The sequence below is a fragment of the Empidonax traillii genome, unplaced genomic scaffold (genome assembly GCF_003031625.1).
Source record: "Empidonax traillii isolate 1590-97213 ecotype Southwest subspecies unplaced genomic scaffold, ASM303162v1 scaffold305:size1471525, whole genome shotgun sequence".
Lineage (NCBI taxonomy): Eukaryota > Metazoa > Chordata > Aves > Passeriformes > Tyrannidae > Empidonax > Empidonax traillii.
Window position 1 is genome coordinate 997,130 of NW_020955498.1, and position 17,186 is coordinate 1,014,315.

Below are 17,186 nucleotides of genomic sequence, written 5' to 3' on the forward strand. Positions count from 1 at the left end.
TTGATATTATATTTAAAGCTCAAGCTTCAAGGCACTGATGAATGCAAGAAAACCAGTAGAGTTCAGGATAAAGCTTGTGACTGCAACCCAGAGTATGAAAATCTACGGGAGAAGACAGTCCAAATTATTTTTAAATTAATTTTTAAAAATCCCAACAAAACAGCCAGGTTTATAAAACAGTTTCATATTTGAGTCCCAATTCACGCTTTTAAAAAAAAGACTTAACTGAATGTCATTCCTCTCCTACAGGGTCCCAAGAGGTTGTCCCGAGAGGTGGTGGAATCTTGATGCTCACAGATACTCAAAATTCATCCAGACATGGCCCTTAGCCCCTGACCTACTTGGCCTTTGAGCCGAGGCTCAGACCAGATGGTCTCCAGAAATCCCTTCCAGCCTCAAATGACTCTAAACTGTTACAGGTGTTCCTGTATCATCTGAGATGCAGAGTCCCTCTGTACTACATTCATTGTCATTTTGATGTCATTTGACAACCAGGGGACAATTCTGAATCACCTGCTTTCTCAACACCCCTGCTGCAATCTCTTGCTTCCCCCTTTCCCCACGTGCTGCAGTTGCCCTCTACACACTTCCAGCTATGCAGTGGAGTGAGGATTATCAGCAGTACTGTCAGCCTAAAGCCAGCTAGAGCAGGTATCTATGATAGTTCTCATAAAAGGGCAATAAACCTCTCCCTCTGGAGAAAAAAAATAAAATCTTTCAGATAAAAATAAAAATGCCTTGATCAGTTAGTGAGTTTTACCCACAGTACATACTGACAATGAAGAGCTGATCCTGTATAATCATTACAAGATATCATTAATAAAAGCCAATCTCCAAACAGGTTACATATTTAATAAAGATTAGCCACCAAAAGAAAAGGGGTGCAGAAATAACCTTGTACATAACTGGAACAGACAAAGTCTGCAGGATGTGCTCTGGTACATTTTTGCTCAGCTTCATCTGCAGTTGAACGGTGGTCACATGAATGTTCTCCCTACAGAGGAAAGCAGCATCTCAGAACTCTTCCCATAAACTCGACCTTGCTTCCACTGGGCAGACACCTTCCTTTTTTGCCTTATTTCCAAGAGAAGATCCCTGCTCAGCCAAACTGGCCTTCTGCCCCATCTGTCTGACTTCCAACATTTGGGAATTGCTGCTCCTGTGCCCTTAGGAGGTGATGTTTGCAAAGTGACCAGCGCTGATGGACCCCAGCACCTGCACTTGTCTTGGATTTTATTCCTCTCTGTTATGTCCCCCTTTTTTTTTTACTATTATTATTATTATTACTGTATATTACTTTATTTCAATTTTTAAACTGCTTTTATCCCAATGCATAGGTTTTTTCTGATTTACCTCCCTAACATACCACATGAGGGGTAGGTGATTGCATGGAGTTCAACCACAATACTTTGCCAGAAGGCTCCTGCAAAGTTCAAGCCATTGATAATAAAACATTTAAAAAAACCCTAAATATTGTATTTTTAAAGAATATTTACAATATGCAGCAAATATTGCTATAGATACCATTTAAAGCTGTTGTGAAGTACCGTAGTCAAGGGGCTTTTTTTTTTACTTACTGCTATTATTAATTTCTTTTTACTATGTATCCCTCTAATTCTTAAGTTTTAAAGCAAACAGAAACATGTCCATGCAAAAACAGATGCAGCTCAGTTAATCTCCACAAGTGCTCGGCTTGTACATCTAAGAATACATCCATTTTTCTCTTCTTCATGGAAAGAATTCAGAGGGTTTGACTCCTCCATGAGTTCCTCCAAGCAAGAGCAGCTCTACTACTCAATATGTAAATTGGACTCATTGCCAGGCGTTAATTTATACATATATTAGCCCTTTAGAGAAAAATTATTCCAGACACCAATCTTAAATGATCTCTCAAATTTTGGTTCATTTCTATATTTCAGATAAGCATATTTTGATCTGGTATTTCCATTTGTGTTATCACAGCAACGGAAATCTACTGGTTTCTAATTAGCTCGAACTGCGTAAGTGTACAAAATAAAATAAGTCTAGGAATGTAAGTCTAGAAAATAATGGCTGTGTTCAGACTGCTACCGAGCTGAACAGGATGAGAGTTTATGTTCTGAAGTTCAAAGGCCTCAGATGATCATTGGTTTTGGTATAGCTTTTGACCCAGCTAGCCTATTAAAGCAGCAAGGACCAGCTGTATCTTTCAGATCCAGATACAGATAAGTATCTGGTATTAATGTAGAATTTGGTTTCCATTCATCCACGGATCTGTGTTAATGCTGCAATGCCAGCAAAAGTTGCTGTAGATTGAAATGCACTTACATCTGAACTCTTATTCAAACAGAGCCTGAAACATGCAGAGGAAGAGAAAGAGGAGATTGATGGCTCTGCCTGGAGAAAAGCACCCTACTTTTTGCCTAGTGCTAGTCACAAAACTTAATTTCCCTGCAAAAAAAGCTCCACTTGCAGCAGCAGAAGCACTCACATTGCTTCCTATTACAGTGGTTTCAGCAGTAAATTGCAACACACCAGTGCTTGCCAATACAGCTACTCCCTAAACAAGAAGGCTGCCCAGGATTTATCTAATGGGGAGTTTCTTTAAGCTATCAGACTCTCAGATTCTGAAAATCAAAACCCTCCCATGGCCTCCAGTTTGTGCTACCAACACTGCAGTGAGCCCAGGGTCACTCGCACATCACAGCTGGCTCTGAGCTGCATGTCAGACTTCACAGCATCACCCGGCTGAAATTTCAGGTCTTCCCAATACAGCTTGCTCCAAAACCCATTTAAAACAACATAAAAACATCCATTGAGCTTGCTTGGGCTTTGGACCTGTTCCCAGAAGCACAGGAGACTCTCTGATAGCTCCCAGCACCCTACACATTGGAGGAAACCTGCCAATTCTGGTTCCAGCTAACAGACATTACTGTTGCACATGAGCAATGTGTGAGATAACAAAATTATTATCCCTATTCCCAGAGTGCTTCGATTTCAGTTAAATGCTGGTGACATCATAGGGTGCCATCATCCTGTAGTTTTCGTGATTTCCCCCAGTACTGCTGAGGAAACCTGATGGGGCTTCAAAGCCTATGGAATTTTGAGTTAGTTTTCCAAAGCTTTAAAAATAAGAAAGCATTTTTGGTTTAACATGTTATTTTGCAATGCAACTGAGAAGTAATTTTATACCAGAGATCATTTTGAAATACACTTAGATATTCATTTATCTTTCAGAAAATGTCATAATTTTTCTTGTTGTATTTAATAACTGCTAGTTAATTATGTAAAATCCCATCCCATCTGCTTATTCCTTCACACAGCAAAATTAGAGAGTTTGATTCCACAGTCATTACTCACAGAAGGAGAGGCATTGATTTAATGGACTTCCCTGAAAAGGATTACAGTATAGGATCCTCTGATATTGATTTTATGACATCATAATCTTTTCCTCAGGAGCAGACACTGATGACTCGAGATAATATCAGTACAATATTAGGCAGGGGCAGCCAAGTTAGAGAAAGAAAATTATATAAAAAAACCCCAAACTTCCTAATTAACAGTAAATTGACAGCAATAAAATATTAGCCATGTTCTCTGTTTGGAATAAAAGTTCTCTTTGAAAAAAAAAGAAAATATCCGAGTGATGTTTCTCTCTTTCATCTCTTGCCCTGCTTTCAGTTACTTTCGTGAAACGATTGTGAGCTAGGGCATTTTTTGTAGGTTAATGGGTTCTCTTTGAAGGGATGAAAGTCACATTGATTATTAATTATTTTTTGATGTTTTAAACTGATGTAAATGTCCAGAAGCCCTGACGGGCAACATCCTGTGGAAATCAATATCAAGTAAAAAACAAAAGTAACAAATAACAACAATAACAAGAAAAAACCCTCTGCTCATCTCCTGAGGGAAGCAATTGTGACTTCTGTTTGGAAGGTATACTGCCCCTTGGGGAATACCAGCAACTGGCATATATGATAATCATTTCTAAATTATCTAGAGCATCCTTATTTTGATGTGTCTATCTTTCAGACTTCAGGCAAAGTCTGCAGATATTTTGCATATAGAATAAAGCTAGGCACAGCAGAGGTAAGCAAATAATAAATAAACTAACTTCATTGCTGTTGGCAAATCTTCATTTTTTTCCCCCTTAATTCTGATTTAACAGTACTTTAGGAAACACTAATTAACATTATTTCTGGGGATTTTTTTCCCCCACCAATTCTCTCTACTGTTCTTCACCCCATTTAATAGGATGTTGGGGTGCGTTTTGTTTGTTTGTTTTTTCCTCACTTGAATTTAAAATTCCTTGCTGTTTGTAAGTAGAGTAAGACCATTCCTTATTGTTTAATAGATCAACGAGGAGTAAAGATTTTCCATGTTAAAGTGACTTTCATATTGAAATGACTTCAGTATGAACAAAGACAGTATGATCCTGAATAGCTGTGGTACAGATAACAGACAGGAGCCAAACAGCAGATTACACACAGGGAACCAGACAACTGGGACAGATGGGAAAACCTCTGGTCTGGTCTGGGGTCTCATCTCAGCCTTGAAGAATAGCCCCTTCTCAATTGATTTCAGGGATGTGTCAAGAAAAATATTGAAAGCTGTTAAATTTGAAGGAGTTGCTGATCTGATTGACAACTTAGTGACTGGGTCTTAGCTCTCTTATCCCAAAGACGTGGCTTTCATATGATATCGAAATCAACATAACTGATTTGAGGACCTACAGGTTTATAGCACACAAAGGAGCTGCAGTTCTTCAAACCCTTGTGACATGGCTACAAGACCCATGCCTCAATAACCTAAAATACACTGGGGTCAAACCATTTCAAAATCACACCTGTTAGACTGACAGGCAACCTTATCTGTTTTTACGAGAGAACTTTAAAAGGTATTTAGGATTTTTCTCCCCCAAAAGGTTCATATCTACCAAACAGCTACCTCATGTTAAATCTCTGGCTGACATAGAACAATAAATAGCTCTGAGTTGTTTACTTCTGTTATCTCTGTTCAGCTCCTCTGAAGTGCTCAATCCCTGTGTTTGAATGTTCTACTCAAATTTTTCCATCCCTAATATTATGTTTTCTACTCAGTCACAGTGCCTATCCCACAAATTCTCTTCTCATGTCCATGCTGCCTCTTGAAGATCAGTATAATAGAAGTTGAGTTTAATTCCCTTAAAAATATGTCCTGCTTGCTCTCGTCTATTACTATCAGCTGTGTCACCAATTTCCCCATCACTGATGCTTACTGTAAAGCATTTCTTCTCTAAATAAGTGCAAGAAGAGAAACGGCAAAGAGAACCATAGTCATTCAACCACAGCACCTACTACTTTTGCTCTGGTACAATGTGCTATTTTTACGGCAAGCCAGACACGATGCATTTAATTTTATTTCTGGAACTCCACTTAAAAGCCACAGTAATTTCCCAGCACAAGAATGAAGGAGTTCCCAAAATGGAATGCATCATCTTTGGTTTGCCAAAAAGACACCAAACGCCTTCCTTAGGAGTTGCTCCCTTCGCTGCTTGCATTCGTTCAAGATTACACAGTGCTATGAAAAGCAAGGCAATCTTCGTGTTTCCAGTATCTCCCATTCCCTATTTGTCTGTTATACTACATATGTGGCAGCTGGCATATGTTGCCACATTCCTCTCAAAGATTTTCCTCTTTTCAACTATACGTTGAGAGAAGTTTAATTTAAAAAAAAAATATAGCTTTTGTCTGCAAAAGATTTAATAAGCCAGTCTCTTCATTTTATGAGTGCACTCCTAAGTACTAAACTTCGTAAAGATTTTAATTTTGAAACATTTTTAACATTTGTCAGAATTATTTTTTTATTTAAAGTGCATTCAATTCAGTTTCCCCTTAAGAATAGAACCTTTAAAATCCTGACTAACAAAAATGAAACCACTAATTTACCAGAAGAGTGCTCAAGATAACAATACATACTTCTCCAATGGAAAAGGCAAATAATTTTTAAAAAACCACTTTAAATTAACTATGAGCCTCTTAAGTTCTTCAGCAAATACACCCATTTTCAAAGGTTTATTATTTGACATTTATTGTCCTGACCCATATGCCTAAGTAAAAAAAGTTCTCTTCTCCAAAGCTGAGATTGACTAGTAAAATAAATCTCAAGCTGGATGTACACAAGACTTTGTTCAGTTTAACATTCATTCTGAAGCTCTGTAAGGTCATTTCATGATATTCCTGGATTGCTCTGGGTGGTGACAGCAGAAATATATAGATTAGTGGGCTTCTCAAGTTCAGCCAGCATGTTGCCCAAGAGTCCTTTAATCAACTGCCATGGGATCGCCACAGGTAGGTCTTTATTCTGCACAGTCCTGATTTTAACCCAAATGAGAGATCACCTTTTAGTGCAGCTTCTGACCACGGCAAACTTAGAAATCGCCTTACTGACCTTGTGTAATTTGAGTCTGAGGCTCATAACTCCTGCAGGCATGAAAGATCTTTTCTCAATGGTCAACTGTCATTTCACCACAATGAAATCAGAAATTTGCCAAAGGGTAATAGCAGACTCTTATTCCGCTTGCAGAGAGGGTTTTGCAAGTACCTACTACAGTTCTGTAAACATGAATTGGCTTAAGCATCCCCTTCTTTAGCTTTGCCCTCTAGAATCACCCTGGTTTAGAAATAATCCATAAAAACTGTTAAATGAGAGAGAACATGACTTTTAGAAGGTTTGGTCTAACGATGACTACTTATAAGTTTTTTAAAAAGAAAATATACGCTTTTTCTGTTAGGATACTTTTCTCTTCCATACAGCCTGGATAGTCTCTGACTAATGGTAAGCAGAAAAGACTGTTTTACCTCAGTAGTTCCTCTGAGCCTGTCCCATCAAGAGGAACACTTACATTTGATTTGCAAACAAAAATGAACCGGTAAGATAGGCCTGGGTGTTTTTTTTAAATTTTATTTTGATGCTAATAGAACGTGATCATAAGGAAAGAAAGCAAACTTTTTTCTTGGTAAGAGCTTCAATCACCATCTCTTGCAGAGAGAAAAGATGCTAAAAGAACTCCATATCAAAATTCACATTAACACATCGCTTTTCACAGGCAGAAGGAAACAGGTGACACACTGGCGCTCCCAGCTGTGAAATCAGACTTTCTCTGAAAAAGGTTTCTCCCACAGAAAGAGGCAGTATCCTCATGGTATTACTTTTACTTCAGATTATTAACTGAAGATGTAGATATTCTTGAAAACTACACCAGCAGAAACATTTCCTGTGTTGGGTAAGGTTGAGCTGAGTAAAGTCTTACAGAATCTAAATCTCTTTGAATGTCTTGATCCATGTAAACCTGAAGAAAGACTTCTCTGTGATGCCAAACTCCATAAACTGATGTAGTATTGGACAGAATTGGACTCTGCTAGACACAAGAAGTTGTCCTTCCTTGCTAAGAGAAAGAAAGATGGTGTTGCTACTTTATATGAAGAGCATAATAAGACTGATATATAAGGACCTCAGTCTCCTGGAGATACGAACTGTATTATTTTATTTGTAGAAAATTTTCCTGAAGAGTGTGATCCCTCCTATTTAGTCCACACATGGAACTGTTTTCTCATTATGTTCCTATTGAGAGCACTGGTCAGAATATCTTGGAGGTGTAAGAGATTGTACATCATGTCCCAGCATCAGGTTTGGCTTGTTCAAGACGATTTTGTCTTCTAATTAAGCTCTACCTTGTCCCACAGAAATAATAAAGGCAACATAAAATCATGCAAGTACAAGATACCAACAGCATGAGAGACACCTCTGACATTTCAGTCACATAATCCAGAGCAGAACTTCAACTGGTCAAAGCTCAGTGTAGTCATGACTAGGGAAATGTTGTTGGATTGCAGCCAAAAGATACAGTAAAGATGACATCAGTCAGTGGAATCAGAGAAGGTGTCTACTTTTCATTGTTCTCTTTTGGTTTTAGCTGAAGTACAGCTTTTCCTTTTAGCTGTGATCAGCCATGCCTTCACCACACCAAAACGAGATGATCACAAAGCAAGCAGCTAAAGACTGTGCCTTCCATCCATTCTGACTGAAACAGCAGAGAACACAGACCCACTGCAAAATGGCAATATTTTAAGAGATTCCTACAGCAGCATGGTTGGAGTCTTTCCTCTGAAGCAAGACACAGCCCTGCTCCTCTAAAAAGTATTGTAAATCCATAATCATATTTGAGCTCACATGCAATGCCTTTCTTCTGCTAATTTCTAAACCAGCCATCACATAAGAAAACTACTGAAGAAGGAGAATGATAAAGGTTCAAGATCACATTACTGTATTTCCAAAAATAATATTATAATACTACCCTGGAGCACAGGAAGCATTCACATCACACTGTATTTAAAAGGAACTAAATACTACTAGCCAATGAGCAACCATATGGCCATATAACATGCACTGGGCAATATCCCTGTTTGATCTTCTCTAGTCACTGACCGTACCAGCAACTTCAGACAATGTCAGGATTTAGAATAAACTGGAATCACTACTTTGCACCACAAAATAACAACAACTGGAAGTGAAGAGAAAATGTGCTTTGGGCAGTTTTATCGCTGTGCAAAGTCTGCTGATGATTTTACAAACTGCCAGATGGGCATCAAGGCCACATCAAGCAGATTCAGCTTAGCAAGTGACATTTGGGCTGCTAACACTGAAACAGCAAGCACACAGACATTAGTTTTGCCTGTCTTCAGATTCATCAGTTCAATGCCACTTCTTTCTCAACAAGAGTGATTTCTAGATGAAACACCAATTTAATAACTTGAAAATGGATAATTGTAGTATTGGTTCAACAAGTTGGCAGAAGTAAACAGCCCAAAACTAGGGAGTGCCTTGTTTTGAAATTGGTTGTTTTTAATTATTTGACACTGCAAAGAAATACACAGACATTAAAGAAAATTCAGTGAATTTCAGGCTCAGGTAAATGGTCCTGACACATGGCATTACTGATCCATCTCTACCTGAAGCTACAGCTTTACCTTCTCTTACACTACAACATTCTGCTAATGCTCATCATCTTTCTTTGTCTTTACAGTCCCAGGTTTGTCTGAGTTTTATCCAGCTCAGAAGTGATGGTTACTTTCCAATAGAATTATAACCTGAGGCCTTGGCTGCCTTCACACTTTACCAAATTTCTTGCAATGTATTATTTATTTTTCAAGTATAGTATTTTACAAATTTAAATTATCTATTTTCTGTCTTGCTTTACCACAGTAGTGCTAGTGAAAAATACACACCACCAAAACAACTTTGTTTCTTTTTAAAAAAGCCAGGATTTAGAGTAATGTGAATTCTGTGATTGTGAGATAAAACAGCTACTTAAAACTGTATGCGCTTCCGTATTTGCAATCAAACTAGAAATTTCATCTTTCTGCTGGGCCATAACATCCACAGTCTTATTTTCTTAAAAATAATTCTTTTACTTTTTTTTTAAATTGCCAAATACTATGGAACATTTTTTTTTCTGTATATTAACATTTTATCTTGCATAAATGCATGTTTCATCAGTTATGAAAATGAGACAGCTGACAGTTGACTACTATATGAGAACAGATGCTGTGAAAGCTTCCCTTTAAATAGTTCTGTCAATGCAATGTCAGTTTTAGAAGCGACACCACTGCTGTTCCAGGACATGATCCTGCAAACTCTTATTCACACAGGGAGTTCTGATGATTTCCACATAATATTTACATTTATAAGACTCTGAAAGGTCAGGTCCTTAGTTGCAGAGCTCTCCTTAACAGTGACTGACAAATATACAACAAAGTTTTTAGTAGTGCTGAGCTCTGTTCTTTAGGGCAATGACATTTCGAGTCAGCAGTATTCACCTAGACAGTACATACATTTTCTTTTGGAAGTTACATGAAGCATATTAAATATGCTTGAGAAACCATTAAAGGAGCAAAAGCGTGAAGATAAAAAATGTCATGTGAAACCAAGCTTGCAGTATTAGGCAGAACTTTGAAAAATTAATCTGCCGAGAAGATAGGCTGAGCCTGAACGTGGCACATCGCTGATCAGAAAAGAACGTTCAATTCCGCCAGGACAAACCCAACAAGACACACCACTCTCCCCTTTGTTAGCTTCATCTTCATTATCGGGTCTCTTGCGGGGGGTAAGAGGGGTTTAGCGGCGAAGCCGGCGCGGTGCCCGGGCGGTGCTGAAGGACAGCACGGCGACGCCGCCGCCCGCCCGGCCCGCGGGGCAGCGCTCCCCAAAACGCCACATCACATCACATCACCCCTCTCTCAGCACCCCGGCTGAAAGCCGGATAACTTTGGAGGGGGCAGAGGATGGGGTAAGAGCCGCGGCCGCTCCCTTGGGCTGCCGGCACTTTCGGTGGGGATGCGGGAGAGCGAGCGCATCCCGACCCGGGGCACGGCGGACAGGGCTGCTCCCTGCCGCTCCCCCAAATCCACACGCACACCCCGCGGGAGCACAAAGAGGGGACAGCCGGGGATGAGCCCCTGCCTCCATCGCCACCGGGCCGTGCCCGGGCGCGGCGGTCCCGCCGGGAAGGCACACAAAAGCGACGTGGAGTGGGCTCGGTGCCCACGGGAGAGGGGGACCTGCACCCTTTCCCTTCCCCGGCACTTACCTTCAGCAACACAAAGAGCCAGAGGAGACAGGAGCGGGCCCCCGGGGCCCCCCGTCGGCGGCGGTCGGGCATCGGGGGGGACGGCGGCCGCGGCCCGCGGGGACGGCCAGGCTGCTGCTCCTCTGCCCCCGGGACCCTCGCCTCTGCCCCCCGCCTCCCTCCGTTCGGCTCCAAGCCGTGCCCGGCAATGGCGAATTGCGGCAGCATCAGGCGGCCGGCGGCGGCGCCGACCTCCCCGCCGAGCGGCGCATCCTGCCGCCCCCCGCCCCTTTTATTTGGGGTTTGCGGCGGGGAGGGGGAAAAGGAGGTGGAGAAGGAAGAGGAGGCGGCGGCGGGTGGTGTCGTCTCCCCTCCCAGGAGTTTGGGCGATCGCGCCTCTCGCCGCACGGGCAGGGCTGGGAGCGGCGGCTCCTCGGTGGGGGCGGCACCAACCCCGGCGGAAGGCGAGGGACGGGAGCCGAGAGCCTGGAGCCGCCGCCTTCGCTCCCCCCGCATCCCCGGCCCTCCCTCTCCCAACAGCATCTCCTCGCCGCGGGCAGGAAAAGCAAAGCGGCGGGCAAAACCGCATCCCCACTACCGCTCCCCATCAAGCGCACCAACCCCTCCCCAGTGCCATTCTTCGCGCCGCGATCGAGGGACAGAAATGCAGCGAGCACTCCGGGCTGCCCGACTGGCGGGGCAGGGAATGGACCGGCCAGACCCTGCCAGGGCAAGCCCGGCCCCGCAAGGGGCTTCGGCTCCTGCGGGAGGCGGCTGCTGAGCCGCGACGCTGCTGGACCTACAGCTTCGGGAGCAGTGGCCGGTACTCAGGTACCAGCTGAAGACACAACGCAGGCTCCCCCATGGCTGTTCTCAGAAGGAAGATTAAACGTGTGGGCAGCTCTTCGGGTGTTTTAGGCATAGGTCTGAACCTTCAAGGGATGGGGAAGGACTCATCCTGTCTCGCGAGATACTCAGGCCCGGTGATTAGCAGGGCAGATGGAGAAAACTGAGCTCACACCCCCTGTTGTGTGTTACCCCAACATCCCACCCGGCAATCCTGCAAGTTGATCAGGAGTATCTCCAAACTTAAACATAGGCAAGCTATTCAAATTGGCTTAAGAGGGTGCCCTCAGAAAAAAGGGTGGAAGGACCAAAACAAAATCCCAAAGCACCTCAACATCAGAACCTGAACAACTATCCCATTCAACTACCATCATGAAAACAGTCTTTCGGAAATAAGAAGACTGCTTCAGAACCTAGTTTGTCACAGACTACACTCTCTCTCACACCAGTATAAATTAGGATACATCATTGGTGCCACTATGAGATCAATAACAAACACCAACCTAAACAAAATAGGGTTTTAAGTGTACTAACAAGGCTTTGTCTGGGGCATTAAACTTAAGAGCAACTCCTGATCTAGGTGTGGTTCCATTAATTATAGTAATGGGCCACCATCTCACTCTTACTTAAAAAAATAAAGTAATGGCTAAAAGTAGATTCTGGGATTGTTTTCAAATTTTCTAAAGTCATTTAGGCAAGATGAACTCTATTAAAAGTATTGTGCGAATGTCCTTTAAACTGAATAATTGCAAAGTTGTTTAATTACACCATTACTAAATTGGACAATAATGGATCTGTGTTTCAGAGCCCAACCCGGCTTACACATGGCATAATTTTGATTTCCTTATAATTTGGACCTTCAGTCAACAAAAGCTTGATTGCAAAGTGGCCAAAGCCAGAGAGGGATGTGCTTATTTTGCACTGAAATGGGCCTTGAGCAGTGATTTGCCACACTTGATTGGTATTAATCCAGAAAGTGAAGGAGAAACTCAGCTCCTGTGCACATACTGGCACAAAGCCTAAATTTAGAAGTCCAAAAGACAAATGATACTCATATTTTTATTTGTAAGAAACTGGGGACAGAAAAGACCCACTCAATGCTACCAGTGAAGGACAGATCTCTCTTGGGTACCCACCACTGATAGAGTTTGGAACATTATTTAAAATTGGTATGCAAGGTTTTAGCTATGGTTAACCATAGATAAAATTCTTTCAGTACTCATGTTTAAGAGGAAGAGTGATGTTATCTGAAAGACAAAGAACTGCATTTCTTTATGAAATGGAGATTGTCATCAGTACTTAAGAGCTGTGAATTGAATTGTAGGCTGAGGCTCTTGTTTATTAAGAAAATTGAACTGCATCAGTCAGTGATTTTTGGCCTTAGGAATGTATTTTATGCTTCCTTCTACTCCAAGATTCCACTAATTTACAAATATTTAGACATTAAAATGATGATGGCATAAGCAGATTTTAAATATTAAAGATATATAAAAAGAAAAAATTGAATATAAAATTCTATAGCCTCAGGACAACACTATCTGAATCAAAGAGTTAGAGTGAGGAATAGCTGAAAGAAGTGAGAAACGTTTCTGGAATGAAACCTTCAGTAAAGGACCAAGATATTAAAGCATTCTGGTCTAGCTGTTGCAGCACAGAAAAATGCAGCCAGGACAATTTATGAATTGCATTCTTTTAAAGTTGTCAAATACTCAACTATTTGAAGTTCCAGTGCCTTGAAAGATTCTAATCTGCCAACAGAACCTAATCCTTCACAAAATTATAATTAAATGTTCTTCATTACAAAAAAAAAAAAAAAATTAAAAAGGTGTCTTTGAGCAGCTATTCAGGATTGTGCTAGGCACAGGCAGTAGAACAGTTCCTCCCAGTGAAAGCCCACACTCATGTAGGGAAAGAAGGTGTAATGTGAGTAAAGCAAAGATTGGTATACTGGAGGCACGCTAGGCTTTTTCAATGCATGAAACCTGGAAAGCCATACAGAGCATTTCCTAGGAATGCAAGAAGTTAGGATATGAAAAATGAGCAAAATAAAATTTTTCCTTTACTGAATATGATGAGTGAAAAGAAATGCAGAGCAGAAAAAAAAGGGAGGATCTAAGAAAACAAGGGCAATCTTATTTGTTTCCAGATTTTAAAGAATAAAACAAGCGAGTCTATTAATAAACCACCAAAGCTTTAAAAATAACAAGAAAAAATCTTTTATGTACTCATGGAAAAAAGAAACAGGACAATAAGTAAGTGTTTGCAACTGCTTAGTTAGAGAAGGATACTGATATGAGAGTATTCCAGAAGCTCCATAAGTCCTTCAAGCCCTGATCCACTGGTCAAAGGTGCACCAACAGTCAAAAGGCCTCTAAAGAGCTTTGTAACCCTCTACATAAGACTGGGGGGAAAGGAAGGAAGTATTCAGGAGCATGCCTCACAAACAAGCCTGGAATTCTGTTTATTTGACTGAAAAACATGCAAACATTTGAAAAAAAAAAATAAAAAGCAAAATTCAGCAAAAAAGCGTTCAAATGGGGAACACATTCTGAAGTCAAACAGGGCTTTTTTGAATCACATACTATGATTTTGGTGAACAAAAACTTTTTTTTCCTCTCTGCTTTGCAGAAATCTGAAAAAAACCTGCTTGGCAGAGTACAAGCTGAAACATATTTCCAGTTACTAAGACAGCCCTACAGCAAGGACTAAGTCAAAGCCTTGACCTTGGCATTTGTGAAACTCCTGCAATATGGAGCAGCTAATTGAACAAGGAGTCCTTCACTCCACCAGCAAGTTCCCTTCATTCACATGAAACTGGCACTTGTGAATATCTTTTCTCAGAATTTATCAAAGGTCATATATGACAATATAGCATATCCTGTGTTGGGCAGTACCCAAAGGATCATCGAAGTTGATCTCCTCCATTATGGCATGGATACATGACAAGAGCGTGTTTCATTACAAGCATATCTCTTTTTCCCTTTGGAATATATTCTAGGCATATACTTGGAAGGCATCCTGATTTTTTTCCTGGGCAATGGATGCACACTGGGCTGCAGTGCATACCTATCAGAGCAAGTCTGAGGGACTTTGGTTCTCTCTAAATGCACCTGGCAGAATGATGCAGAATCAGAGAATTTAGAGCGGGGGACCGGACAGCAAGGTACATAACAGGGTATTATGATTGAGAGTCCTGTCTGTGCTCACTAGATTTACTGTAAAATCTGGGAATGAATTATTTTCTGACGTATGGTATGCAGGAACATGAAAAAGATATTGCAAGGTATTATAGGGCATATCACTAGATGACAAAAACCTTTAAAAGAAAATCCTCTTGCTTTCTAAGAGCACCACCTGCAAGCAAGACTCCACATCAAACACACTGTGTCAAGAGCTTATCAGGTAGCCCATCAACAACTTGAAGGTTGTACTAGTGACAATGCCAGAGCTTTACTTTTAATTTAATGACCTGATAAATTAAAACAACCCTGGTTGCTTGTAATCTGTGATTTAATGAATGTAACTTCATAACTAAACCAGTATTAATTAACATATACCACCCTAGATTATCAGAGAAAAATAAAAATCAAGATGTTTCATGGTTTCAATGTTTATGAAAGTGTTCCTGTTGGTAGCTTACATGGACTTAATTTAAGGTTTATGATCAATTCTACCCGTGCCCCTGAAAACCACAAAACAACACTCAGTCAGATATACAAACTTTTCCTGGCCTAGTGGGGAAAAGCTATAAATTAGCATTTCTTCTGAGTTGCAGCATAAGCCCAGATTTTTAAGAAGCTTCACAGGCCTCAGCAAGTCTGGATAAATATGGCATGAAATGAGGTTTACAAAAAAACCCTTCCTGTAAGTAGATCAAGTACTAGTCCATGAAGTTTTAGAAGAAAATCTATTTTTCAGTGACAAATGTTCTTTTGAAAATAAAGTGTGGATCATTCTTAAATGTATTCTCACCTAAAGCCCTTTCATTTCAATGACAGCAATAGATAATAAACAAATGCAAGGGTGTCTAGAATAAGGTACATGGGTTGGCACTTAAATGTTCTAGTGCAAATTTATCTTTGCTTTCAGTTTGAGAAGTACAGGCCCTGTGACTTTTAAAAGTATGTCCCACAGTTCCCCTAATAAACAAGTTGTCAGGTTTTTTTTAAGATCTGTCTTTTCATAACAAAAATGATTGACACACTTCAGTTGTGCAACCTGACCAGCTTCTAGATGCTGATGTCTTTCAACGCAATAGAAGCAGTGAACTGGAGCACAAAAGGTCACTTCCCTTTTTAAAATAGGCCGAAATCTATCTTTGACATTGAATCTTTTCCTCATAAATGAAAGAGCTTGTCTGATATTTCTTTCCTTGAATACTGTTCAGCGTTCACTGAAATAATTGTGGAGAGGAACTGGGTTGGTTTCTGTGGTTGTTGTTGTGTGTGTGTTTTTTTGTTTTGGTTTGTTTTTTTGTTTGTTTGTTTGTTTGTTTTCCAGAATGGAAGCAGTAAACATACTAATAAAGGTCATTGAAATTATTTAACATTTAAACAGCGTATACCACTTTCAGTTATCTGTCCTAAGCTATCTGGCTACTACAGGATGCCTGAGAAACAGAGCAAGTTCTGTGAATAGGTTTATATATAAAAGAAAAATTCATATATGTTTACCTTTCTAGTGAGCTCCTAAATATTTGATCAACCCTGCCTGTTATCAGGAACCATCTCTTTTATAGTTCTCTCTCAAGTCTCAGCAGATATGGTTGATTAAAAAAACCACAACAACTAAACCCCCCCAAAATCCGCTGCATTTTCTAACTTCTTATTTTGTATCATAGCCTCAGTGTTTCCTTCCAGACGCAGTTTGCTTCTCCATTTTCATCTTTGATATGAACAAATTAAAGACACACACTGGAGAAAGAGGGAGGTTGGGAATTTCTGACTGTCTTTAGCACCATCATCAACCATATCAGTTGGCAGGGGCAAAAAAAATTAAAACTCAAATGCTTTGTTTGTTTGTTTAAGATAGGTACATCTTTCTGGGGGTAATCCTCAGTAATGTAACTGAATTTTCCATTGCTGAACCATCCAGGCATTTTACTGTCCTGAAAATAAAAAAAAAAAAAAAAAAAATGAAAGGAAAAAATATCCAGAAGGAAAAACAGGTTCCAGACTGATCCAGTCAGCCACAGGCTTTAGTACCTTTCACCTCTAAAATATACTGACTTCCTCTGACCCTCAGGGGCTCTAATGACTCACAGAAATCTGAGTCATAGTTACAGGAGCTGAAATTTTGCACAGACAACATCCTTCTTTTCTTCCTTGGCATCTCTGCTAAATTTTTTTCTCCGTCTTTGTGGTATGGGGTTACCATATCCCAATATAAGCGTGCACTTCTTAAATCAGTGCCTTTCCGCTCCCACTTCCCAAGCAGCCTCAATAAGCAGACTTTTTGCATTAGCAATATTTCTTTCCTATGCAAAGATAATATAAACTTTTATGTATTATATTTCCCAAACACAGGTATTGCAGCATTTTTCAAAGGAATAAGAATAGGTTCCCCCCTGGCTCCGCAGGCAAGGGAAGTACGTAGCTCATATGCTCTATAGCATCAGAAGTCCATGAGCAGAAGCACCTCAAAGTTTCACCTCATAACTGAAGAAAGCTCTTGTGCAGCCTGCAGGCAGATTTGTTGCCTCTTCAGCAGATATTACCCATGGATGGACAGCAGTGTGAAATCCAAATAAAAGAAT

The 17,186-nt window shown here is 40.6% G+C and overlaps 1 protein-coding gene across 2 annotated transcripts in view; it reads right to left on the minus strand.

Moving 5' to 3' along the window:
• The window catches only part of PTPRO (protein tyrosine phosphatase, receptor type O), a 156,838-nt gene extending 145,838 nt beyond the window's left edge, over positions 1-11,000 (minus strand). For both annotated transcript variants that reach the window (XM_027890984.1, XM_027890983.1), the window contains exon 1: positions 10,607-11,000. In XM_027890984.1, the coding sequence (XP_027746785.1) occupies positions 10,607-10,813 (207 nt within the window). In that variant the 5' untranslated portion in view covers positions 10,814-11,000. The remainder of the gene's footprint in view (positions 1-10,606) is intronic.
• Positions 11,001-17,186: the final 6,186 nt, after the last annotated feature.